The sequence below is a fragment of the Tursiops truncatus genome, chromosome 16 (genome assembly GCF_011762595.2).
Source record: "Tursiops truncatus isolate mTurTru1 chromosome 16, mTurTru1.mat.Y, whole genome shotgun sequence".
NCBI lineage: Eukaryota > Metazoa > Chordata > Mammalia > Artiodactyla > Delphinidae > Tursiops > Tursiops truncatus.
This window is the reverse complement of record NC_047049.1, coordinates 37,635,294-37,661,197: the sequence shown is the minus strand read 5'-3', so window position 1 is coordinate 37,661,197 and position 25,904 is coordinate 37,635,294. Positions and strand designations below refer to the sequence as shown.

The following is a 25,904-nucleotide window of genomic DNA, read 5'->3' as shown; positions in this document are numbered from 1 at the left end:
TATGTCACACATCGTTTCCATATTACAGGTAGGACCGTTTCTGGAGTCTATTCTGGTATATTTGCCAATCCACCCCTGTGCCAATAGCACATTGTTTTGTTTTTTAATTTTTTTATTTTTATTTTTAATTTATTTATTTTTGGCTGTGTTGGGTGTTCGTTGCTGCACGCGGGCTTTCTCCAGTTGCGACGAATGGGGGCTACCTTCGTCGCGGTGCGCGGGCTTCTCATTGCAGTGGCTTCTCTTATAGCAGAGCACAGCCTCTAAGCTCACGGGCTTCAGTAGTTTTGGCTTGCGGGCTCCAGAGCGCAGGTTCGGTAGTTGAGGCTCATGGGCTTAGTTGCTCCGCGGCATGTGGAATCTTCCCAGCCCAGGGCTCGAACCTGTGTCCCCTGCATTGGCAGGCGGATTCTTAACCACTGCATCACCAGGGAAGCCCACACATTGTTTTAATAACTATAGCTTTATCGTAAGTCTTGATATAAACAAGGCAAATTTTTCCTCCCCCAACACACATGTCTCGTTTTTCAGGAGTGTCTTACCTATTACTAAACTTTTATTCCTCAATATAAATTTTAGAAGAAAAATACAACAAACAAAAAAAGTCTTTGGGTATTTTTTAATTGGCACTGAATTGAACTTAAGCCTTCAATAGTTTTATAATTTTCTCTATAAATGTGTTGTATAACTTGTGTTTGTCAGTTACTGAATATTTTTGATGCTACTATAAATAGTATCTTTTAAAAACTGCATTTTCCAACTGTGGTGGGTATCCAGAAATACAGCTGACTTTTGTGTACTGATTTTGTATCCAGCAGCCCTTAAACTCTTATTAATCCTGATAGTTTATCTGTAGGCTTTCTTTGGCTTTCTATGTAAATTATATTACCTGTGAGTAATAACTGTTTATTTTTTTCCAATACTGCTACCTCTTATCTTTTTTCTTGACTTATGCATTAGCTAATAATCAGTAAAAATGTTAAATAGAAGTGATGACAACAGGCTTCCTTGACTTGCTCCTAATCATAAAGAAAATGCTTTCAATTTTTTACCATGAACTATGTTTCCTGTAGTAAATTCATTCTATCATGCTAAAGACATTATCTTTTATTCCTATTTTCTAAGAGCATTTCTAAAAATCAAGAATAAGTGTTTAATTTCAACAAAGGCCTTTGCTGCATTGATATGATCATAGTTTCATCCTCAAATCTGTTAATATAGAATATTAATATATATGCATTTTAAAATTAATATATATGTATTTTTTTCCCCTCAAATGAAGCCAGCCTTTAGTTCCTGGGATAAATTCAACTGGCCATAATATATTATCTTTTTTATACACTGCTGAATTCAGCTTGTAAATATTTTGTTTAAGATTTTTATATTCATTTTAAGTTTTGGAATTGTTGTTATGCTACCCTCATAGAAAGGTTTGGTAAGTGTTTCTCATTTTCTACACTCTGGAAGAGTTTATATAAAATTGTTACTATTAATTTGTTTCTTAAATGTTGCTAGAATTTGCCAGTAGAACTCTATGAGCCTGGAGTTTTCTTTATGGAAATATTTTTCCAACATTAATTTATTTCATAGTTATGGAACTATTCATGTATTCTAATTCTTAAGTCAGCTATGGTAATTCACAATTTTCTAAGAGTTTGTGTCATTTAGGTTTTCAAATTTATTGATATACTTATTAACTGTCCTTATTTTTAATGTCTGCAGCATCTGCTATTGCATGTCTTTTATCATTCCCAGTAATACTAATTGGTGGCTTCATTTTTCTCTTGATTGGTTTTACAGAAGTGTCAATTTTATCAGTCTTTTCAAATAACCAACTTTTGGTTTTACTGATTTTCTCTATTATATATTCATTTTCTATATTTCTATTCATTCTCTCATATATTCTATTTTCTACTAATTTATCTTATCTTTATTATTTCCATTCTTTCATTATCTATGGGTTTATTCTTTCCATTCTTTCACTATCTATGGGTTTATTTTTTATTTAAAAATATTTTTTCCAGCCTAAGTTGGATACTTTATCAATTTTCTACCTTTTTTTTAAAATAAAAATACTTTAGACTACCAATTTCTCTCCTTTAGAGACCTCACCACTCTCAATACAGTCATCAGCATCTATCATAGTGACAATTACATAAGCTCTCAACAAATATTTGAATGTATAAATCCTAATGGTGGAAGGAGGAAAGTGGAGTAGTTTGGGAAAAAACCCACAAGTGATACACAGCTACACAGGAATAGCACTGGGGCCTACGCCATCTCACTGAGACTAACTGCTCTAATGAGTCCAACTACTTATGAGCATCTGATAAGGAATCTCCAAAGACTGACCTTTTTCCTGAGATTTAGACCTACAATTTCAACAGTTGGATGAACATTTTTCTGGATTCCTACCACCAACACAAACTCAATATGCCCAAATCAAATGTCATTTTCCCATATATCTGCCCCATCTACAGATTCTAAAACTATAAAAGATACTATGAATCTCTGAGGAGTCCAGACAAATCTCAGATTCATCTATAAGATGTCCTTTTTCTTTTCTCTGTCATCACAAAGTCCTTCCAGCATTCATCTATTTCACCCATTCCACCCCTTTTGTCACTCCCTTATTCTAGGTCTTTGCCAGGATTACTGCAGTCTATAACCAACAGATCTTGCTCCTAGTCTCCCTGATTCCAATTCCTGTTATATGCTACAGTAAGGTATCCTTAAAACACTGCTGTGCATATCATCCACCTACTCAAAAGTCTTTCATGGGATATACAATGGAGAAAAGATAGTCTCTTCAGCAAGCGGTGTTGGGAAAGCTGGACAGCTGCATGTAAATCAATGAAGTTAAAATACTCCCTCACACCATACAAAAAATAAACTCAGAATGGCTTGAAAACTTAAATATAAGACATGACACCATAAAACTCCTAGAAGAGAACATAAGCAAAACATTCTGACATAAATCGTAGCAATGTTTTCTAAGGTCAGTCTCCCAAGGCAATAGAAAAGCAAAAATAAACAAATGGGACCTAATCAAACTTATAAGCTTTTGCACACCAAAGGAAACCATAAACAAAATAAAAAGACAACCTACAGACTGGGAGAAAATATTTGCAAATGATGCTACCGACGAGGGCTTAATTTCCAAAATATACAAACAGCTCATACAACTCAATAACAAAAAAACAAACAACCCAATCAAAAAATGGACAGAAGACCTAAATAGACATTTCTCCAAAGACATACAGATGGCCAATAAGCACATGAAAAGATACTTAACATCACTAATTATTAGAGAAATGCAAATCAAAATTACAATGAGGTATCATCTCACAGCAGTCAGAATGGCCATCATCAAAAAAGTCTACAAATAATATATATATATTTTGATGTGGACCAATTTTAAAGTCTTTATTGAATTTGTTACAACATTGCTTCTGTTTTATGTTTTGGTTTTTTGGCTGCGAGGCATGTGGGATCTTAGCTACCCGACCAGGGATTGAACCTGCACCCCCTGTATTGGAAGGCAAAGTCTTAACCACTGGACTGCCAAGGAAGTCCCCCAAAAAGTCAACAAATAATGAATGCTGGAGGGGGTATGGAGAAAAGGGAACCCTCCTACACTGTTGGTGGCAAGTAAATTGGTGCAGTCACTATGGAGAACAGTATGGAGATTCTGTAAAACACTAAAAACAGAGTTACCATAGGATCCAGCAATTCCACTCCTGGGCATATATCTGGAGAAAACTATAATTCAAAGAGATACATGCACCTCAATGTTCACAGCAGCACTATTTACAATAGCCAAGACATGGAAGCAACCTAAATGTCCATGGACAGATGAATGGATAAAGAAAATGTGGTATATATTTACAATGTAATACTACTCAGCCATAAAAAGAATGCAGTAATGCCATTTGCAGCAACATGGATGGACCAAGAGATTATGGTACTAAGTAAAATAAGTCAGACAGAGGAAAACAAATATCATATGATATCACTTATGTAGAATCTAAAATATGACACAAATGAACTTATTTACAAAACAGAAACATTTCAAATGTCTCACAAAGCACAATGTATACCATTACTGAAGAAAAAATTTTTTGTTTAGTCTGCTGAAAAATTTTACCTAGATTCCTTCACTTATAAGCTGACAAAAATATTCTAATTAGGCTATTCATAACAAAATGCTGTAATATTTTTATTCGTCATCATTCTTTCTTCTAAGTTGCTTATACAGTCAAAAAGGATTTGAGAAACAAATACTTTTTTTAGGAATAATGAAATTAAATATCACATAAAAACACATTTCCACATGGGTCTTATGGAATTTTTTATTACTTTCTAATTCCACTATATCCTTAGTTTTATGGGAAAATATCTGCTAGCTACAAGAAAAATGATCCTCAAACATTTTAATCATACCTGTTTCTGAGCTTCTACTTTCTGCTTTCTGGTTGGATCAATCGCATCTACCATCCATTTGATTGTAAAGTATGTTACTGCACCAAATATTGTCAAACGGAAAATTAAGCCAACAACTTCATTCCGACTCAAGGGACGAGAAAAGGCTTCAGCATGTACCATCTTGATTGTTAACCTTGAAAAACAAACAGAAATTCCACTAGGTAGTAACTAGATTCATTAAAATCGGGAGACTGATAGGTAGCGTAAACTAAGCAAGAAAAACTTCTAGTCAAATTCAACATCGCCTACCTTAAAAAGTGTTTTATTTAAAGAGAAATGGATTTTTAAATGTTAAGTAAATAAAACGTAAATAAACACATTTTAATCTCCTCTTGGAAACTGAGGTTTATTTATTATAATTTTTAATAAACTTTTCTAAAAGCTCATATAATTTAAGTAGAGAACAATTCTATTTGAAAAATGCAGTAAACATCTTAAAGCATTTACTGTTTTAATCAGCTTTTAATTAATTATGTCAGGGAACCTAGAAAAATAATGACTATAACACTTATCCAACTGAAAAAAGGCAGCCCAACAATGAAATACTTTGCTAATGTGATGGTATACCAGGTAATTTTTGAGTGAAATTCAAACTGTGAACAGACTCACTTTTCTCTCATACTTACTTTTAAAGGCTTCCAAGGCCTGATGAAATGTATACATGCTATTTTCTCAACTAACAAGTGACATGAAATTTTTGGAGCCATCTTATTCTTTCCAACAACTTAGCTAAATATGAAACAACAGAATCTTCAAAATGCTTGACCCACAACTATACAGCTCTCACTCAAGATAAAGAGGAAAAAAGGATGCAACATGTCTACTTTTACACATATGCCTAAGCAGTTACATCAACCACAGCTTGGCTTACAGGAGGCATGCACACCTGTATCAAAGACAATGACCACCCAGTAGAATAAACTTTTTATGGATGATGTGACTATCACATTTTGAGAGATAGAATCTCAGCCTCAAATAATGCCATTATACTCTCGCAGCATAGGAGTGTGCTGAGTGCTATGTTACTCGGGGGGAAAAAAAGTATATTTTGTATTCATGTGAAAAGGAATAAAACAAAATTTGTACAGATGGCTCAGAAACAGGTGAAAATTAGGTACTTCATAGACTAATATCTATGGTCGTTCCAGCTCTAAAATTATTGTTTCTATTCTCACTAGCATTATTCAGTTAAAGATTCTCTTCAATCATTCCAACAGAATTGCTGCCAGAATTTTGGACGATTTCCAAAAGAAAAGTCAAGGATTCCAACCTTCTGCATTACTGGGAGACATTCACGTCACAATAATACATTATTTAATTTAAACTTAACAACTAAATAACTGAAAGCCTTCATTTTGGATAAAGAAATTTTGGCCTAGGGATGTTAAATAATTCAATTCATACAATAAAACACTTACTGATCATGTATATAGATAGCCTACTATATACTGGGTATACAATAATAGCTAAGACACAATTACTTTACTCAAGGAATGCATAGTACAGTTATTATCTTATTAAAAATGAAGCTAGAACAACCAACCACTCCACCAACAAAAAAATGAAGCTAGAAAGAAGCCACTTGGTTAAAATCTTTCATGTAACAAATCAAATTGTGCTTTCTTCCATCAGCATGGATTCCTAAAGATGGGTTAACAATACCCTCCTTCTTCTAGGAAATGAAAAATTGTCTTCCCTAGCCTTTATTCCAACACAGTAAATTTGAAAATGCAGTTGTTATATGTGGTATCATTATGCAGGAGTAATACTCACAGATGAGAAGAAACCAACAGGCAAAATAAAGATTTACTAACTTAAACTAGTGATATTCGAATAAAATGTTTTCATTTATTTAAAGTTTGAGTGAGTAGCGATAAAACTGCCACCTACTGGATGTTCACTGAACTACATGAACTACGACTGCTATCAGTACCTCCCAGTCATCAAGAGAACAGTTTTTAGATCTATTAAAAAAATCAAGACGCAAAACCTCTGTTAACTATATACTTTACTATAATTAAATTATTAACCGCAATACAGTACTCTGGACCTATAGCCACTTCTAAAACAGTTATCCTTCTTTTAAAATGACTTCAAAATCCTGAAATGAAACTGAAACTTCTCCTTGTAGGTTGTAACTGTATACGCTTTATTATACGCTCATTTATCATTCATATGACATAGATATGCCTGCAATGTAAGGCCGTTACGGTAAAAATACCATTACAGCAGAATATATAATAAAAGTTGCACATGCATACAACAGTAGGGACTGTATTTCAATTCTGTATAAACATCAGAATCAACAAATATACACATAAACATAGATGGTGCCATGTACAAGAAATATGGCAAAACACTGTAATTCAGAGTTATCTGTTAGGCAAATATGATACCAGATAGTTTCATTTTAAAGAGTTCTCCATTTCAGGGTAGAAAAATTAAAAATCGTACCACCTCGTCAATGAGCAGTTTACTGACAGGTTAAGGACCAAGAGTAGAGTATTCCTACCATAGCATTTCTCTAATTCACCGCAGTGTTTTACAAAGTTTTTCTCAACCCCAGAAGTCCCAGTTTCGCAGACATCAAGGCCCTATGAACACAGCCTATGACAATGAAAGCCTGCCAACCTTCACATAAAGGACAGGTTATTATTAACACCACCATCCTCTGCGAAAGCGTGCCTAGGCTTGAAGAACCTCCTTCACTTTTGCACTAGGTGGTAGCAGTGCCTGTGCGACAATCAGACCCGCTTCATTCTGTCCGCCTTTGCCTAGGACCCCGGTTCTGAGGTCGCCCGGTACGACCTCAAGCCCCCGCAGCGACCGGGCTGCCTACAGAGATTCCCTGGAAACGGCCTAACTCTTGGGGGCAGCGCTAACGGAGACCTAAGGGCCTAGGCCGGGCCGAAAGCCAAGGCGGAGCCCGGGACGCCCTTGGAGGTTAATCCGCTGGATACGAAGGGCTGCGAGAGGCTGAGGGGCGGCAATGAGGTGGGGCATGGGAGGACGGCGGGGTGACCTTTCCCACTCGGCTTCCCGGACCCGAGCCAGCTCCTAAAGGACCTCTGCGGGACCCTTCGCCCGTCCCACGAAGCCCCGCGGAAACCCGCTACTCACCCCCCTAGCAGAACAGCGGCCGCAAGAGGCCCTAGCAGCCTCATACAGGAAGGAAACGCCGCCTGGGAAAGAACGCTTCCGGGGGGAGTCGCGGCCCGCCCCCTCGCAAGGAGCATGCGCCACCGCGGCCGAAGGCCTGGAGGGGCGCGTTTAGGGGTTTTCGAAGTGTTGCGGGGGTACTCGGCGGGAGCGAGGTCACGCTCCAGATTCCTAACCTGCTATCTGCTGGGCGGAGCCTCTGAGTTTAGCTGAGTCTCGGAGATGGAATTGGGGCAGGCGCTTGTCACATAAAGTCCGAGCCCTGCTCGCGGGCTCCTGTCGCAACACTGACAAACCCGGGAGCCTTCGTGAGAGTGCAAAGTGTGTTCTGTGTTCCCCGCAGAGAAGTTCTTCCTTCCCTTCTGCTTGATCCTTACCTACGCCCTTCGCCCGCCCCTCCAACCCCGGCTGCAAACCCGCACGCTGCTGTTCTGTCGTTTAGCCAAATCTCTGACGCGCATGGCCAACCCCCCACCCCTCACCATCTGTCTTTCAGTTTTTAGGGTGAGCTCACCCTCCTCTCCCTTGTCTGCTCCGACGAACACCTGGGGGTGGCGCCTGAAAATCTTTCTGCGGAACGATTCTGCAGCCTACCCGGGCAGGCTTGGTAGTAGGGACAAAAGAGGGCATCTGGTAACAGGTTTTGCACTTCGGTGACTTCCCTTTTTCTTTTACCCCTTTCTTTCCCTTTGCAGAATGAGAGATGAGGCACCAGAGGTCCCCAGGGCGCAAATCTGAAAGCCAGCGCCTCCTGAGCACAGGCTGCCAGGGGCGAGACGACATTAGACATTGCCCCCCAGATATAAGAAGCATCGCTTCCTTCAGACAGAGGTGGTGAGACTATGAAGTAATGGGACAGTTCCTCTTACTACGCTCCTCGGGAAGGCAGTTTGTGCCTCTCTGCTTTAGGCATCATCCTTTATGGCTAAAATTCTGCAGCCTGATTGTTGAATGTAGTGAATGCTACCCTTGTTACAAGCTTGTAATAACTGTAATGATGATAATAGCTACAGTTTACTGAATGTCTACTTGGTGTCAGGCAATATGCTTCTTTGGGCTTCACATCCATAACCTGAATTCCTCAAAAAACCCAATCCTCTAAAATAGCCATTATTTTCTCTTTATTTATTACTTATAGATGAGCAAATTTTAAAGCTTAGAGCGATAAACTTTTTTAAGTTCATGCACCTAAGACGTGGCAAAATTTCATTGGGACCTAGATCTGATTCAAATCCTACACTTTACATTCTCTCTTTGAAATAGTAAACTGATAGCAGTTAAATTTTAAAATCTAGGTGAAAGAGGTAAGACCATGAAATGACAAAATCTTAAGGCTTTAAAGGATAAGGATGGGATGACAGGAATGCACGAATGTTTAAAAACTGTGATTGGGTTTATTGACAAGAATCAGAATGGAATCTAATACGGTAAGTGGTTCTTGTTTTGCATGCATGCCTTTTTGTCTATTTTTGTGTGTCTACAACCATAACATAAATTCTAAAAAAACTGATATGAAGCTAGGTTTGGGAGTGCTAGTCTGATTTTTCATCTCAGAATGATTATGAGACCAGGATAATATTTAGAAGTAAACACAAGCCATGTGTTCAGCAGTCTTAGAAGAGACTCTCCACTGGGTGCCAGTGATTATCCTCAATCTTGAGTCATTGCTTGGGATGCTCGTGGGACTATGCCTTGACAGAGCTAAAAGGTAGAGGTTATTGAAGGAAAGAACTTTAGGTTTTGTGGCTCGTGAGGATAATCATACCCTGGTAAGGAAAATGAGCTGAGAAACTCAAGATGGTAATGGATTTCCATCATCCACTGAGTGAAACTGGGTCAACTTAGAGCCTCACCTGCTTTTCTCTAAGGGCCAGGATAACCAACCTACCCAGTTTGTCTGACATTAAGGGGATTTCTAGGACATAGGACTTCAAATGCTAATACAGGGAATGTCTCAGGCAAGCCATGAGTAGTTGGTCACCCTACTAGGGACATCCTAAATGAACTCTAGAATCAGGTGGAGCTCTCAGTATGGTTGCATCTAGACTCAATTCATCTGCTTAATATCTGTGGTATGATTGCACAGGAAAGGAAATTGTGGATAAAGTAATCAAGGCTGACCATAAAGAGTCTACATGCCCCCAAATAAATATTGCTGCTCATTCCTTTTCCAGTGGTTTGGCTATAAACTGAGTACCTACATCTATACTTTTTGGACCTAATTTTCATTTAGCAAATCCTTAGGAAGCCTCCTATGTCTGGGCCCTAAGACATCAAATGACTGCCTTCCCATATACCATGCACATTCATTTCCAGCAATCACTAAATCAGCTAGATTCTTCCAGAATAGAGCTGAGTGAACATATGCTTTTCATCCCAGGATAGCTTTATATAATCCCTGGCAGCACAAAACACCATATTTGGCCCACAGTAGGGGCTCAATAAATAATTCATTATGTGTAATATTAATCAGGAAATTATTACAACAGATTTTTTGGTAGACCTTCTGAGCCTTCCCTCCGTGATGTCAGAATCAAGATATTAAAAATAGTTATATTTACTGTAGAAAGTTTTTGTTTGTTTTTAAACTAATGCCTCTTAAGGCAGTTAATGGCAGTTCTCTCCTCAGCGAAGTGAATTTTCCTTTGTTTTTGTTAGTTGGGTGGAGGTGTGATAAGTTTGCTCTGTAGCCAAGGTCAATTATTGCACTGGACCCTTGAAGGGGAAAGGATGCCTTAGATTAGGAGCTGTAGAATTTCACTGTGAGTCTATTCACTTGGACAATTTGGCAAAATGCAGGTTCCCAGGTCCCAGCATTAAAGGCTCCCATTTAACTGCTCTAGGTTTTGGCCCAGGTATTTGCATTTTGAATAAGCATCTGAGATGATTTGGATATAGGTAGTTTGGGACCACACTTTGACAAACTCTGCCCTAGTCAGTGATAATTTTAGATGTATTTTTGTAAAAATCTTTTCTGCCCCAGCCCCAAAAGCCTATCTGGTTAGCTGAACCATTAAGCCAGCTGGGATACATCAAGAAATCAAGGCAAGGAAGCCTCATGACAAGATTCAGAATAAAATGTCTTTGGAAGGAAAAACAAATCTGAAATCTTTGGATGAATACACATGGTAAACCTGACCCTTTTCATTGCGCATGAGAATGATTCACTTGACAGTGATTTAGAAAGAGCAGAACTTCAATAAATAGATAAAATTATATAGCAGTAATTTCGCCAGTATAAGAGTCACTTGGTAACCTTGGTTCTTTTAAAAATATTTCATTGGAAAAAAATAATCGTATTATTTTGATAAGTTAAATAATAGAATGGGTGGGGAAAGAAAAGCAAGAATATGAAGCTGTATCTAAAGCCATGAAAGCACTGAGAAAGGCTAAGATCAGGTGCTTGAAGCTCCAGCAGAAAGAGTAAGATGGAATCAAGGCAAAAATAATGGAAAATTAAAATTTCAACAGATTGGAAGGAGTGGAAAGATGAATTGATAGCTTCATTCTATAAAAAGCACAAAAGCTAAAAAGACTCAATAGAAAAGTTCAAAGAACATATTGTTGTAAATCTACTTTTCATGCTTTTATGTTTTTAAACTTTGTACATAATTTAAAATGAGTATATATAGAAATTAGTGTATATGTAATTTTCTCATATTATCAGGGTAGCACTAATCCACAAACAGTCTTACATTGCTTCATAATCCTTTTTCTCAAGCACTACTGCCAGTTGTATATTTTTTACAGTTTATGCTACCAAGAAACATTTCCTAGAACTTAGATATTTCTTTTACATCTGCAATATTTTGTTGTTTAGCTTTAATACAGTACTGAAAATAGACTGTTCAGGTGATACTATCTGTGGAAAGCCAGGATGGATCAAACCAGGGAATTGCTTGGGAAGATGTCTAACCTTACTGTAACCTTACATTAGCAAGAACTTTAAGGCATAAATGAAAGAGTAAGCTCCCTAGGATTTGTTTGGGCCCTTCCTAAATGCCCTTCCATATGATTTTTTTTTTTTTTAATGGGAGAGGAGTTGGGAGAGATTGGGTAAGAATAACAAAGATATTAATTCATCAGTCAAAATAGAAGAAACAGTAGTTGAAACATTAATTCTCAATTCCTGTAACAGCAGATTGATAGATGAAGCATAAAACAAGACCAGATGCTGTGGTTTCCAGGATGCACTTGGCTTCCCATCCTTTATGACCTGGAGCATTTTTTGCCGTAAGTAGGTCATTTGCTTGCTCTCATTTACCTGATTCTAGGAAAATGCCCTTGAAAGTATTTGGAAAATAATACTTTTTGTTAAGCTTGTGCTTAACATTTTAAAAGTTAAGATTGCATGAAACTTCCCCCACCCCCTTTTCTCTATTAGCCAGAATAACTCGTAACCTTGTAGCATAAGTGAAACTAAAATGGACAAGAAGAATTCAAGATGTTTTATTTTCTAAGGACAAAAATTTGTGTCCATAGCACTGGCATAGTACTCATCTCACAGAATTATAATTGGGATTTAAGTTTCTATATTCTCTTATCAGATGTGCAGTTCTTGAAAAAAGAGGATGCCTAGGACATAGGAGGGGCTTAACAAATGTTTTAATTAACTGATTCCCCCCCACCAATCTGACATATTGAATGAAGCTTTTCAGGCACCATTCTAATAGATTTATGGTGACCAGGGAGGGAAAAAGAGGAAAGAAAGGCAAATGGTCCAAAGATAAGGACATGTGCAATCAAACCATTTTACTGACCATATTATATTATTGTCCTGTCATGACAGGTCTGTTCCTGATGTGTCCACCAGAGACCAGTCCCATTAGGTATCCATAAGGTTTAAGAACATGGACATTGCAACCCAACAGACTTGGCTTTAGATGTAAGATCTGTTATTTACTAGCTCTGTGACTTTGGGCAAGTTATTAAGCTCTATAAGCCTCAAGTTCCTCACCTTTAATACAGGGACAAAAGCGGTACTCACACCATGGAGTTGCACTGAGAATTAAATGAGACAGTGCATGGCAAGTGCTGAGCTCTGTGCCTGGCACTTAGCAAGTGCTCAATAAACATGCCATTGTAATACCTCAGATGTTATTTTCATTATACTATGAAGTGATATTCTGTCATTTCCAGAAGCCCTGTATGGACAAAGATTCCTTCATATCTCCTTAGTGTTTGCATGAGGACTTCATCTCTCAAGTTGTCAACTGTGGCATCTTGTCTGGGAATGTTTATCTTCTCTGACTTGTGAAGAGGCTATACCTCTGTCTTTTTGAACTCTTAGTTCTCTCATTCTCGGTTTTAATACACCCCTCTGAGTGAGTCTTACTGATTAGTATTCTATAAACCATTAATGATAGTTATATAAAACCTGTAAGATTCCATCCTTGTGACCCCCCCCCCAGACAAATAAGTTTAAAATATTGGTCAATCCATGAAAATGACTATCTGGATATTTCTCAGTTCACTGAAGACCATCATTAATATTGGCTGTCATTCCCATTCTGTCTAATAACAGCCATTTATTGAGCTTACAGTTCTTGCTCTCATGGAGTTCTGAAGACTCAAATGTCTTGTGAAAATGCAAGTCTTCATAGAGCTATTGATTTTTTTTAAGGTAGAGGTTTAACCTACCTTTCATCTCCATTCATTATTTGTTTTGGGAAAACTCCTTACTTAGATTGCCGAGTGACTTTTGCACAGAAGAAAGAAATTAGTTCAACGGATGAAAGTGAGATGCTGAACCAGATTTGAGATTTTAGAGGTCAATCCTTTGCATGTCTTATCATTTCTTTGCAAAATACAACCTTTTTGTAACCCTTGAGGACTATCATAACATCAGAGCTGCTATTCTTCATACAATATTTAATTCCTTTGAACATAACATGTTTTTAAAAAAATATTTCCTATGTGCAACTCGTGGAAATGCTCCTAAAATTGAGGGAGTTCTACTGAGCAAAAGAAATGGAATATCCTGTATAGAGACTGAGTGCATGGCTTCCAAAGGCAAAGGCAAGGGCAAAACTTGCTAATTTTAGATGTTTAGGGATGAAATGTCTACTAGACCTTGTTTTATCTTAGAGAGACCCAACAGTAGCGTACTAGCAAGCTACTGTTAAATTTGCCCTCCCCACCTGTTTATTGCCAGTGTTTCTGGAAACAGAAAAACAAAACAAAGGGGTAAGGAAAAAAAAAAGCAAAGTCTGCATGTAACTTGAGTTAGAGAAGTGCAGGAAACAAATCAAGTATACTAAGTTAGCAGTGCTCAAAGTCCCATTCAACTTCAGAATAGTATACCTGGTAGAGTTCCACAAACCTTTCTCCTTTCTAGCCTGCTGCTTATTAAGTTTAAATGCCAGAACCATTCTGAGAGCTCTGAATGCCCATATGAGGCTTAGAGCCAGAGACATGCCCCACACCCATTTCTTTATATTTTCTGAATTCCCAGGTAAACGAGAGATCAGAAAAAGGGACAGTAAAGGAAAGGAGACAAAGAGGTCGACTCCCTAACAGTGTTTTCTTCCCCTTTGGTGTTTTGCAAAAAGCTGAAGAGATGGTATAATGATTCTTTAACCAGCTGAAAGCAGCGTTAGAATTCTGTCTAGATATTCTTGAACCTCTGACTGGGCAGTGTTCCACCTTCCACACTCCAGTCCATCCGTCATTCAATACTACTTATGCTAGATAAACTGGCTTGCCATAGTTTATTATCATGTTGTCCTCACAGACTAGTATTCAAGGAGCCTCCCCTGACCACTTCCTTGGGACTCTTGGAAGTAAACAGAGAAACAGTTTAAATGAATGGTAAAAACCCATGAAGGGCTTCCCCGGTGGCGCAGTGGTTGAGAGTCTGCCTGCCGATGCAGAGGACACGGGTTCGTGCCCCGGTCTGGGAGGATCCCACGTGCCGCGGAGCAGATGGGCCCGTGAGCCATGGCCGCTGAGCTTGCGCGTCCAGAGCCTGTGCTCCGCAACGGGAGAGGCCACAGCAGTGAGAGGCCCGCATACCGCAAAAAAAACACACAAAAAAAACCCATGAAATAAGTGATTGTTTTTTTTTGGGGGGGGAGAGTAAATAATTATATGTCTTCAGCTGAGAGAATCATAAGGATTTCTAGCACATGAATACACATTCACAGCCCCCAAACAGAAGACAACTAAAAAATCTCTGCAGAGGGACAGCATTTCCTCCTCATTCCATAGGGAGGTGGGGGTCTGTGACATTCCATTTTAATGATCAGCCCCAAATTCCGTTTCTGTGCCCAACACAGTAAAGCATTTCCAAGTACAGAGTGTCAGACAGGTGAACAACAAACAAACAGCCTCTGTCAAAATAGTTTGAAGCTTGCAAGATGTAGATTATTGAATACAGTACTTGAAAAATGCTAAATTATGACAGTCCTCGATGACAGCTCTGTGACCTGTCTCATGTTAGGTAGCCTTTCTGGGTTTCTGCCTCTGAAATTGAAATAGTTCTACCAACTTCATAATTCCGTGATTCTGAGATTCGTTCATTCTGACCTGTATGTGGGAGAACTTTTGTTTAAATTTTCTCCCCTTTAGAATCCAACAAATGAATGCTAAATTTGAACTCTAGGTTTCAGAGTATACTTTAACATATTAAGAAATTATAACAATTTCTAACAAGACTTGTGTACTATACTACCTTGTCAGCTACCATTTTGCCTGTCATAGTTTTGTCACAATGTGGTTTTGTATTTGTATGCTTAAATTTTACAATCTGTGATCTCTATGTATGTATGTATGGTTGAGTTTAGTTCCTTGAAACCAAAGCATTAAATATCAGTAAGGGCTATATCAAGAACTTTAAAAAAAGAAGTGTGGTTAATATAAATTCCATCTTCCGCAGAAGAGCGTGACTTTCAGAATATGAACTCGTGAACAACCTAGGGAAAAGATTCTTTTCTGCTTTATAACTAACTTTATTGTTTTATTCTCTTGAGAATTCCCTATCGAACTTGCCAATGAGGGTTTTATCTAACATGGCACTTTTCTGGAATGTAACCATCACTACCCCCAGTTAGTGAGAGATTACTATAACAAATAGTGAAAACACTCACATAGATTCTCATGAATCATGTTTTAATTGAGAGCTAGCCAAAGAGGAAGGGTGGAGAGGTAAGGACATAGATTTATCTCTGCTTGTGTGTTCATTTGTACTTTTATTAAGAGAAAAAACATTTTCCTCTTTTTTAAATAAAATCTCATCCTCTAGGAAGTAAATTCAGGAGTAAGACGCTCCACACCTGTTTTGCATAGTCCAATTGATTGTTAATTTCATTGTCTTTTGACATACTGGGAGGTATGTTAATTTGGAACACATCTCTCTCATAGAAGTAACAAACCAACATTAACACAGGTAAGATGCATCTTTTACCTTGATAAAGACCTCCAGTGTTATAGAAATAGGGAAGGTCTAGATATATATATCTAGAAAGATATAATTTCAAGGAATCATGCTCTCTCAGGATTGAAAGTAATATTAAAGTCAGTGAATGTTCAACCAAAGGCAGTGTGGAACTGTAGAATGTGTGCTATGGAATTAGAGGACCTGGATCAAATCACAGCTTTGCAACTTAGTAGCTGTGTGTTTGGGGTAATTTATTTAACCTCTCTGAGCCTTGGTTTTCTCACCTATAAAATGGGGATAGTGACTACATTATGGAGTTGGTGAAAGGATTGAAGATAATGTATGTAAAGGACCTGGGACAGACATAATAAGCATTTAGTAAATGATTGTGGCTGTTGTGATCATCAATGTCCCACCAACTGGTCATTAAGCTTACTTGAACATTCCCAGTGACATGGAATTCACCAACTGTTCAGGTAGCCCATCTCATGTTTGGAGAACTCTTCAGTGTTAGTTCTTCCTTTTACTGAGCCTAAATCTTTTCCCCTAGAACTTTTTCTATGGTTCTGATTCTTGCCGTTGGGGCTGCACAGATTAAGTGTGTAAATCAATTAAGCATGTAATCTAGAACAGTATATATGCTTTAAGAGTGGTGTGACCAGTGTGGATACTAGAGATTTATCAACACAGTTTAGGATCAAACTAGCTTCCTTTTCCTGAAATCCACCCTTTTAATACCTATTGAATTTGCTATTAATTAAAGCCTGTTTGTCTTTTGTACTAGAGCTGTAGTCAAAGCTTGAGTCCTGCATACTGTACCTGTCACAGTTTTGAGGGAGAGACTTAAGTGCAGAACCTTACAATTAAATCTTTTTCATATTAATTAATAAACTGGTAAAATTCCATTTGAGTCATACAAATATAATTTGAGTATTAAATCATATATAATGTGGCATACCTGTAAGATCATATAGTTATAAATGGACAAGAACGTAGTGCACTTTATTTAACAAACACCGATATGGTATTTAATATGTGCCAAGCACTGTCCTAAGTGCTTGTCATATATTAACTCATTTAATTCTCAGTCATAATAACCCTATGTGGTTAGTATTATTATCTTCAGATAAGGAAACTGAGGCACAGAGAGATTAAGTAATTTATCCAGGGCAAATAGCTAGTAAGTAGCAGAGTTAGAATTTGAACCAGCATGTTTAGTTTGAGAGCCTGTGTTCATACTCATGCCCTGTTCCCAAATTTGTTAAAATTTAGAAAAATTGTTACATGGATTGTTAGGGCTCCTTAAAAGCAAGAAAAACATGACAAATTAACACTGCTGGATTTACAACCTACTTTATAAAAGCATTATTAGAGAATATCTTTTGAGTGCTATGGATTTGATTTATGAGAATGTAAAATGTTGACTAGAAGCAATATCTAGCTTCCTTCTAAGCAGGACTAGGCTTCTGATGGTTCATTTTATATTTCAACTATATAATTGAGAAGGAATTGATGAATGCCTCTGAATTTTTTTCTTCTCATATGTACTTTTTCTGATAAAAATTGTTTTCAAATGTTAAGACAGCAGTACGTCATATTATAGTTTTATTTTTAAATTAACATATAGTAAAGTTGATTGTGTGTGCGTACCTGCATGTGTGTACAGTTCTATGAATTTAATACGATAGATTCATATAACCACAGTCAAGATATATAACAGTTCCATTATCCTAAGAAACTCCCTTGTATTACCCCTTTGTACTTACCTCCTCAACCCTTGGCAACCATGGATCTAATCTCCATCACTGTAGTTTTATCTTTATGAGAATGTCATATATAAATTAAATCCTACGGTATACAACTTTCTGAGACTGGCTTCTCTTACTTAACATGCCTTTGAGATTCATCTGAGATTTGCATATGCCAGTAGTTCATTCATTTTCATTGCTGAGTAGTATTCCATTGTAGAGATGTACCACAGTTTGTCCATTCATTTGTTGAAGGACGTTTCAGTTGTTTCCAGTTTTTGGTAATTGTGAATAGAGCTGCTCTAAACATTTGTGTGTAGGTTTTTGTGTGAACAGAAGTTTTCATTTCCTTAAAGTAAATACCCAGGAGTAGGATTGCTAGGTCATATGATAAGAGTATTTTCAACTTTTTGAGAGACTGCCAAACGGTTTTCCCCAATGGCTATACCATTTTGCATTTCCATGAGAATGTATGAGCATTCGATTTGTTTTGTATCCTCACCAGAACTTGTTATTATCAGTATTTTTTATTTTAGGTATTGTAATAGGTATCTCATTATTTTAATTGACATTTCCCTAATGATCAACAATATTAATATCTTTTTTAACAGCTTATTTGCCATCTATTTATCCACTTCAGTGAAATGTTTGTTCGAGTCTTTTGCTCATTTTTAAATTGGGTTGTTTGTTTTCTTACTGTTGAGTTTTGAGAATTCTTCAAATATATATTTGAAGTTCGAGAGCCTCAAAAGATCCATAGCACTCAAAAGATATCCTCTAATAATGCTTTTGTAAAGTAGGTTGTAAATCCAGCAGTGTTAATTTGTCATGTTTTTCTTGCTTTTAAGGAGCCCTAACAATCCATGTAACAATTTTTCTAAATTTTAACAAATTTGGGAACAGGGCATGAGTATCAACACAGGCTCTTCAAATATATATATTCTAGATATAAGGCCTTTGTCAGTATGTGATTTGCAAATATTTTCTTCTGGTGTGTAACTTATCTTTTTATTCTTTTACAGTGTCTTTTATAAAGTTTTAAATGTTAAGTCCAGCTTATCATTTTTTCTTTTATGGATCATGTTTTTGGTATCATGTATAAGAACTCTTTGCTTAACCCCAGGTTATGAAGATTTTCTCTAAAGGTTTCTTCTAAAAGTTTTATATTTTACATTTAGATCTATGACACATTTTGAGTTAATTTTTGTACAAAATGTGAGATTAAGGTTGAGGTTCAGTTTTAAGTATATGAATGTCCAATTGGTCCAATATCATTTATTGAAAAGACAATCTTTTGGGCCTTTGTCAAAAATCAGTTGGCTATATCTGCATGGATATGAGCATGGATCTGTTTCTGGGCTGTCTATTCCACTGATCTAAGTGACTGTCCCTTCACCAGTATCACACTGTCTTAGTTAATCTAGCTTTATAGTACAACTTAAAAATCTGGTAATATGATTTCTCCAACTTTATTCTTTTTCTTCAAACTTATTTTGGTTTTTATAGTGCCTTTGAATTTCTATATGAATTTTAGAATCAGCTTGCCTATATCTCGAAAAATTCTGCTGGGATAGTTCATGAAATTGAGTTAAATCTGTACATCAAATTGGGGAGTTGAGTCTTCCTGTCCCTAAACATGCTGTGTCTTTCCATTTATTTAGGTCTTTGATTTCTTTCATTTATGTTTTCTAGTTTTCAGCATATAGATACCGTTCTGTCAATGTTTTGTTAAATTTATTCTTAGATATTTCAATATTTTTGGAGCTATTGTAAATGGTATTGTTTTTAAAATATCAGTTTCAATTGTTCACTGCTGGTATACAGGTATATAATTATTGTTGTGTTTTTAACTTATATCCTGTGACTGTACTTAACTCAGTTCTAGGAGTTTTTTGGGTTTTGTTGATTTTTGGTCACTTCTTTTGGTTTCAATCATGTCATCTGCAAATAAGAACATTTTAATTTCTTCCTTTTCAATCTGTATGCCTTTATCTCTTATTCTTGCCTTATTATACTGGTTAAGAATTCTAGTATAATGTCAAATAACAGCAGTGAGAGAGGACATCCTTGCCTTGTTCCTGATCTTAGGGGGAAAGCATTCAGTATTTTACCACTAAGTGTGACATTAGATGTTGGCTTTTTGTACATAAGGTGAAGAAGTTCCCTTCTATCTCAGTAAGCTGAGAATTTTAAAAATCTTGAATGGATGTTGAATTTTTTCCAATGCTATTTCTGTATCAGTTGATATGATTATGTACATAGTTTTTCTTCTTTAGTCTACTAATATAGTGGATTACACTGACGGAGTTTTCAAATATTGAAGCAGCCTTGCCTTTTCAGGATAAGTGCTACTTGTTTGTAGTATATAATTTAAAAAAATACTTCTGGACTCAGTGTGCTCAGTGTGTTTGACTTTCATATCAATGTTTATGAGAGATATTAATCTATAGTTTTTTCCCCTGTACTGTCTTTTGTACAGTATTTGGTATCAGAGTAATGCTGGTTTTATAAAAATGAGTTGGGAAGTGTTTCCTCCTCTTCTATTTTCTGGAAGAGTTTGTGTAGTATCATTTCATCTTTAAATGTTTAATAGAATTCTACCTTTAGGCCAGGAAAATTTTTTTGAAAGCCTTTTAACTATGAATTCAATTTCTCTGTAGTTACACGATTCTTCAGGTTATCTGTTTTCTCTTTGATGAGTTTTCGTAGTTTGTTGTCAAGGAATTAGTCTATTTCACCTTGGTTGTCATATTTATGCATGTATTCCCTTATCCTTGTAATGTCTCTAGGGTCTGTGGTGATATCCTTTTTCATTCCTGATATTGATAGTTTGTGTCTTTTGTTTATGAATTTCATTGAGTTTTATGGATTTCATTGATCTCAAAGAATCAGTTTTTTATTTTATGGATTTTTCTCTATTTTGTTTTCATTTTCATTCATTTCTGCTCTTAGCTTTATTTCCTTCCTTCTGCTTTATTTGCTTTTTTAAAAAAGATCAGTGATTTGAGACCTTTTTTCTTTTTTTATATAAGCAATTAATGCTGTAAATTTCCCTCTTTGGTTTAGCTGACTCCCACAATTTTTGCTATGTTGTACTTTCATTTCTATTTAATTAAAAATATTTTTACATTTCCCTTTTGATTTCCTCTTTGACCCACAGATTATTTAGAAGTGTGTTGTTTACAAATGTTTGGAGATTTTCTTTATTTTCCATTACTGAAATCTAATATAACCCTATTATGATTAGAGAGCATACTGTGTATGATTTCAATTCTTTCACATTTTTTTAGGCTGGTATTATGATCCAGATATTGTCTGTCTTGGTGAATGTTCCATGTTCATTTAAAATAATATGTATTTTGCCTAGTGTTGAGTGGACTAATCAATAAATATCTGTTGGGCTCACTTGGGTTGGTGGTATTTTTCATTTCTTCTATATCCTTGCTTATTTTGTTTACAAGTTCTATCCATTACTGAGAGAGGAGTATTGAAGTTTCCAAATACAATTGTGGATTTGTCTGTTTCTCCTTTCAGTTCTATCAGTTTTTAATTCATGTGTTTTTTTTTAAATAATTTTTCTTGGAGTATAGTTGATTTACAATGTTGTGTTAGCTTCTGCTGTACAGCATAGTGAATCTGTTATACATATACATATATCCACTCTATTTTTAGATTCTTTTCCCATATAGGCCATTACAGAGTATTGAATAGAGTTCCCTGTGCTATATAATTCATGCATTTTGTGATGTCCTTATTAAGCTCTGGTAATTTTCTCTGCTCTGAAATCTACTTTGTCTGATATTAATATAGCTTCTCCCACTTGGTTTTGATTAGTGTTCACATGTCATATATTCTTTCACCCCTTTATTTTTAACATACCCATATCAATATATTTTAATTGTTTTTTGTTGACAATACATAGCTGGGTCATGTTCTTTGTATCCATTCTACCAATCTGTATGTTTAACTGGTATATTTAGACCATTTCCATTTAATGTAATTATTGATATATTTGGATATAGATCAGCCATTTTATTTTTCTCTTGGTTTCCTTTTTTTTCTTTCATTTCTCTGTTTTCCCTTTCCAGCCTTATTTTGAGGTAGTTGAACATTTTTTAGTACAGTTGACCCTTAAACAACGTGAAGGTTAGGGATGCTGCCCCTTCATGCAGTTGAAAATCTTCATGTAACTTATAGCCGACCCTCTGTATACACAGTTCCTCCATATCTGCAGTTCCGCATCTGCAGATTATGTAATATTATAGCATTCACTATTGTAAAAAATCTGCGTATAAGTGAACCCATGCAGTTCAAACTCCTGTTGTTCAAGGGTCAACTGTATTCAATTTTATCTATTGTGTTTTTGACTATATGTCTTTTTTTTTTTTTTTTTTTCTGTACGCGGGCCTCTCACTGCTATGGCCTCTCCTGTTGCAGAGCACAGGCCCTGGACGCGCAGGCTCAGCGGCCATGGCTCACGGGCCCAGCCGCTCCGCGGCATGCGGGATCCTCCTGGACCGGGGCACGAACCCGCGTCCCCCGCATCAGCAGGCGGACTCTCAACCACTGTGCCACCAGGGACGCCCGACTATATGTCTTTGTAAAAGAAATGTTAATGATTGTTCTTGGGATTAAAATATAAATAATTATCCACAGTTTGCTTAGAATCAATATATTTTACCACTTCAAGTGGATGTAGAAATCTTTGAATCGTTTATATCCCTTTACACTCTCTTCTTTATGTTGTAGTTGTGTATTGCATTTGCAAACATTGAAAATATACACTGGAAATCAAGAATAGTCTATTATATTTACCTAGAGATTTAACATTTCTATTCCTGATGTTCCAAGTTTCCTTCTGCTATACTTTCCCTTCTGTCTAAAGATATTCCTTTAGTAATTCTTTAGAGCAAGTCTGCTGGCAATGAATTCTCTTTGTTTTCCTTCTCTGAGAATGTGTTTATTTGAACTTCATTCATGAAGGAATTTTTGCTGGATTTAGAATTCTGGGTTGAGGAGGTTGTTGTTTTTATTCCCCTAGCACCTCAAGTTGTTCCACTTAATTCTACCCTCCATGGTTTCTGATAAGAAATTTGCAATCATTTGAAATTGTTGTTCCCCTGTAAGTAATTCGTCATTTTTTTGTAGCTACTTTCAAGATTTTTTTTTTTTTGCCTTCAATTTTCAGCAGTTTGATTTTGATGTACTTGGGCATGGATTTCTTTGGGTTTATCCTGTCTAGGGTTCACTGAGCTTTCTTGAACCGGTAAGTTTATGTTTTTCGCCAAATTTGGGAACTTTTCAGTCATTTTTTTCAAATATTTTTTACTGCATTGTATTTTTTCTCCTCTTCTTCTGGACCTCCAATGACAAATATTAGATCTTTTGGTTTCATCCCACTAGTCTCTGAGGTGCTGTTCATTTTTTTCCCACCCCCTATTTTTTTCTCATTGTTCAGATTGAATAATTTCTGTTATCTTCAAATTCACTGACTGTTTCCCCTGTCATCTCCATTCTATGATTGAGTCTATCCAATGAGTTCTTTATTTTAGTTATTGTATTTTTCAGTCCTACAATTTCAGTTTAGTTCTTCATATCTTCTATTTCTTTGCATTCCTTTCTCTTGCTTCCTGGTATGCTTTTATAATAACTGCTTTAAAGCTTTTGTTAGCTAATTTCAGCATCTATGTCATCTCAGTGTTGGCCCCTGAATTGTCTTTTCCCATGTGAGTTTAGATTTTCCTTGTTATTTTGTATGCTGAATAATTTTTAATTATATCCCAGACATTTAAAATGTTATAAGACTCTGCATGTGCCACACTGTTCATTGCAGAATTATTTACAATAGCCAGGGCATAGAAGCAACTTAAGTGTCCATCGACAGATGAATGGATAAAGAAGATGTGGCACATATATACAATGGAATATTACTCAGCCATAAAAAGAAATGAAATTGAGTTATTTGTAGTGAGGCGGATGGACCTAGAGTCTGTCATACAGAGTGAAGTAAGTCAGAAAGAGAAAAACAAATACCGTATGCTAACACATATGTATGGTATGGAATCTAAAAAAAATGAAGAAGGTTCTGAAGAACGTAGGGGCAGGACAGGAATAAAGATGCAGACGTAGAGAATGGATTTGAGGACACAGGGAGGGGGAAGGGTAAGCTGGAACGAAGTGACAGAGTGGCATGGACATATATACACTGCCAAATGTAAAATAGATAGCTAGTAGGAAGCAGCCGCATAGCAAAGGGAGATCAGCTCTGTGCTTTGTGACCACCTAGAGGGGTGGGATAGGGAGGGAGGGAGGGAGACACAAGAGGGAGGGGATATGGGGATATATGTATACGTATAGCTGACTCACTTTGTTATACAGCAGAAACTAACACACCATTGTAAAGCAATTATATTCCAATGAAGATGTTAAAAAATAAATAAAATAAAATATGGGCAACATAAAAGCAAACTTTTTGGCCAAATGAGCTTTAAACAAAAATTCAACTTCTAGAAATTCTATTAAAAAAATAATATAAGACTCTGGCTTTTGTTTAAATCCTATGGAGAATATTGATATTTTTTGTTTTAGCAGGCAATAGAGCTGGTTGTATTTAGGCCACAAATTTCAACCAAACTCCTGTAGGTTCTAGTTTCAACGTCAATTTTGTTTTCAGAATATTTGCGGTACTGTTCAGATCTATCTACTATGTGTGCCGCGCTCAGTGATCAGTCTGGGACATGTGCAGTGGTATATCCTTCAAAGTCTTTGGTATGCTGTTTAGGATCAGATCCACCCTTGTGCAGCTTGAAGGTGAGCCTAGGTGTTTATAATCAACTTTGTTACTTTCCTGAGCTCCTCCGTCTCCATGATCTCTGGTACTTTCTGGCTTCCTAGACTTCCTCTTTTAGCCTTACAGCCAGAAAGCTAGTGCTTCAGTGATCCTGCGCTGCTGCATACTACTCGCTGGGACTGTGCCATGTCCAGGGCCAGTCAGTAGATGGACAGAAAAAAAAGCAACCGGCATTCTGCCCATTCTCCTGAGACCACAGCTTCTCCTTAGAGGAAGGTTCCCCTCTCTCAGAGATTTTGGTGCCCATTGTAGTCATTGCCACTGCTGGGCTGGCAGGATTTCCTGGGGCCTGGGGCACTAGAGAACAGAGACAAGAACAAAAAATGGCAGATTTCTCCTAGTCTTTCTGAGCATTAGGAAATGCTTTTCCTGCTCTTTAAGCCAGAACTGGAGGGCTTCTCCCAAAACTAGACTAGTAGCTCTAGAGAGCCAACTAAGTTTTTATTGTTTAGTTATAACACACCTCAAATATGTATTTTGATAATTTTGATATGCCTATGTTTTGGATTAGTATACTGCTTGATTATTTGGTCCCTGGTCTCCTTGACTAAATTTGCCTAATGTTTCACTATAAATAATCTCAAGGCTAAGTGACCTAGGTCCTGTTTGGGCCAATTTTTATGTCTTTGAGAAGCTTACTTCAAAGACATATGGTTAGAAGCCAAAAGTTCATTTCTTTCACTTACAGTGTGGGAAAGAATGAGAAATGAGAGTAGTGCTGAATAAATATATATAATTGAGTAGAAGGAAGGTAAAGGAGTTTGCTTATCTTTTGCAGATAATAGTTTTAAATAAATTCATATAAGAAAATAACAAAACACTAATAATTCTTACCCATCATAAAAGAAGGACAAGGCCTCATAATTGGAGTGGAACTAGGCTAGAACTAGGTTACTGTCTCAAGTGGGCTGAAGGCTCTAGAATAGATCAGTGAGCTTTGGTACCTAAGGCAATTTCATGTTATGCTCTATTGCTCTCCACCAGATGGACTTCTTTCTTTTCTTTTTGTCCCCCACTGATCTTTTCCATCTTATCTGTTCCCTTGTCTTTTTCCTTTCTTCACAATTTTTTTTCCATCTGTGAACTTGGTTAATCAGTAGAGCAGGGTTTAAAGAAGAAGCTGATCCTTGAAGGGAGCACCTTTCCATTATCCACCTTCATCCCCCCATCTTTTCCTTGTACTCTTGTTCCATTCCCATTCCTCTTCTGCCCTTCCATGTTGTCCTCCCCAGGGCTGTGCTTTAGCTCTGCCACTGTTGGCCAGAAGACATAGCTTAACTCTGCT

The 25,904-nt window shown here is 36.8% G+C and overlaps 1 protein-coding gene and 1 long non-coding RNA gene across 6 annotated transcripts in view; one reads left to right on the top strand and one right to left on the bottom strand.

Annotated features, from left to right (window-relative positions):
* Window positions 1-7,726, bottom strand: part of ATAD1 (ATPase family AAA domain containing 1) — a 55,227-nt gene extending 47,501 nt beyond the window's left edge. The window contains exons 1-2 of the mRNA XM_004315128.4: window positions 7,606-7,726; window positions 4,444-4,618 (exon numbers count right to left, since the gene is read on the bottom strand). Coding sequence (XP_004315176.3) covers window positions 4,444-4,618; window positions 7,606-7,721 — 291 coding nt within the window. The 5' untranslated portion in view covers window positions 7,722-7,726. The remainder of the gene's footprint in view (window positions 1-4,443; window positions 4,619-7,605) is intronic.
* On the top strand, window positions 7,726-24,049 carry LOC109550485 (uncharacterized). 5 transcript variants are annotated; one of them, XR_012327005.1, is made up of 5 exons: window positions 7,726-7,965; window positions 8,340-8,475; window positions 11,783-11,877; window positions 12,434-12,529; window positions 22,207-24,049. It is a non-coding gene; the product is annotated as an uncharacterized lncRNA (long non-coding RNA). The 5 variants fall into 5 exon arrangements; XR_012327006.1 differs by lacking the exon at window positions 22,207-24,049 and adding an exon at window positions 13,331-15,880; XR_012327004.1 differs by lacking the exon at window positions 22,207-24,049 and adding an exon at window positions 12,784-15,880.
* Window positions 24,050-25,904: the final 1,855 nt, after the last annotated feature.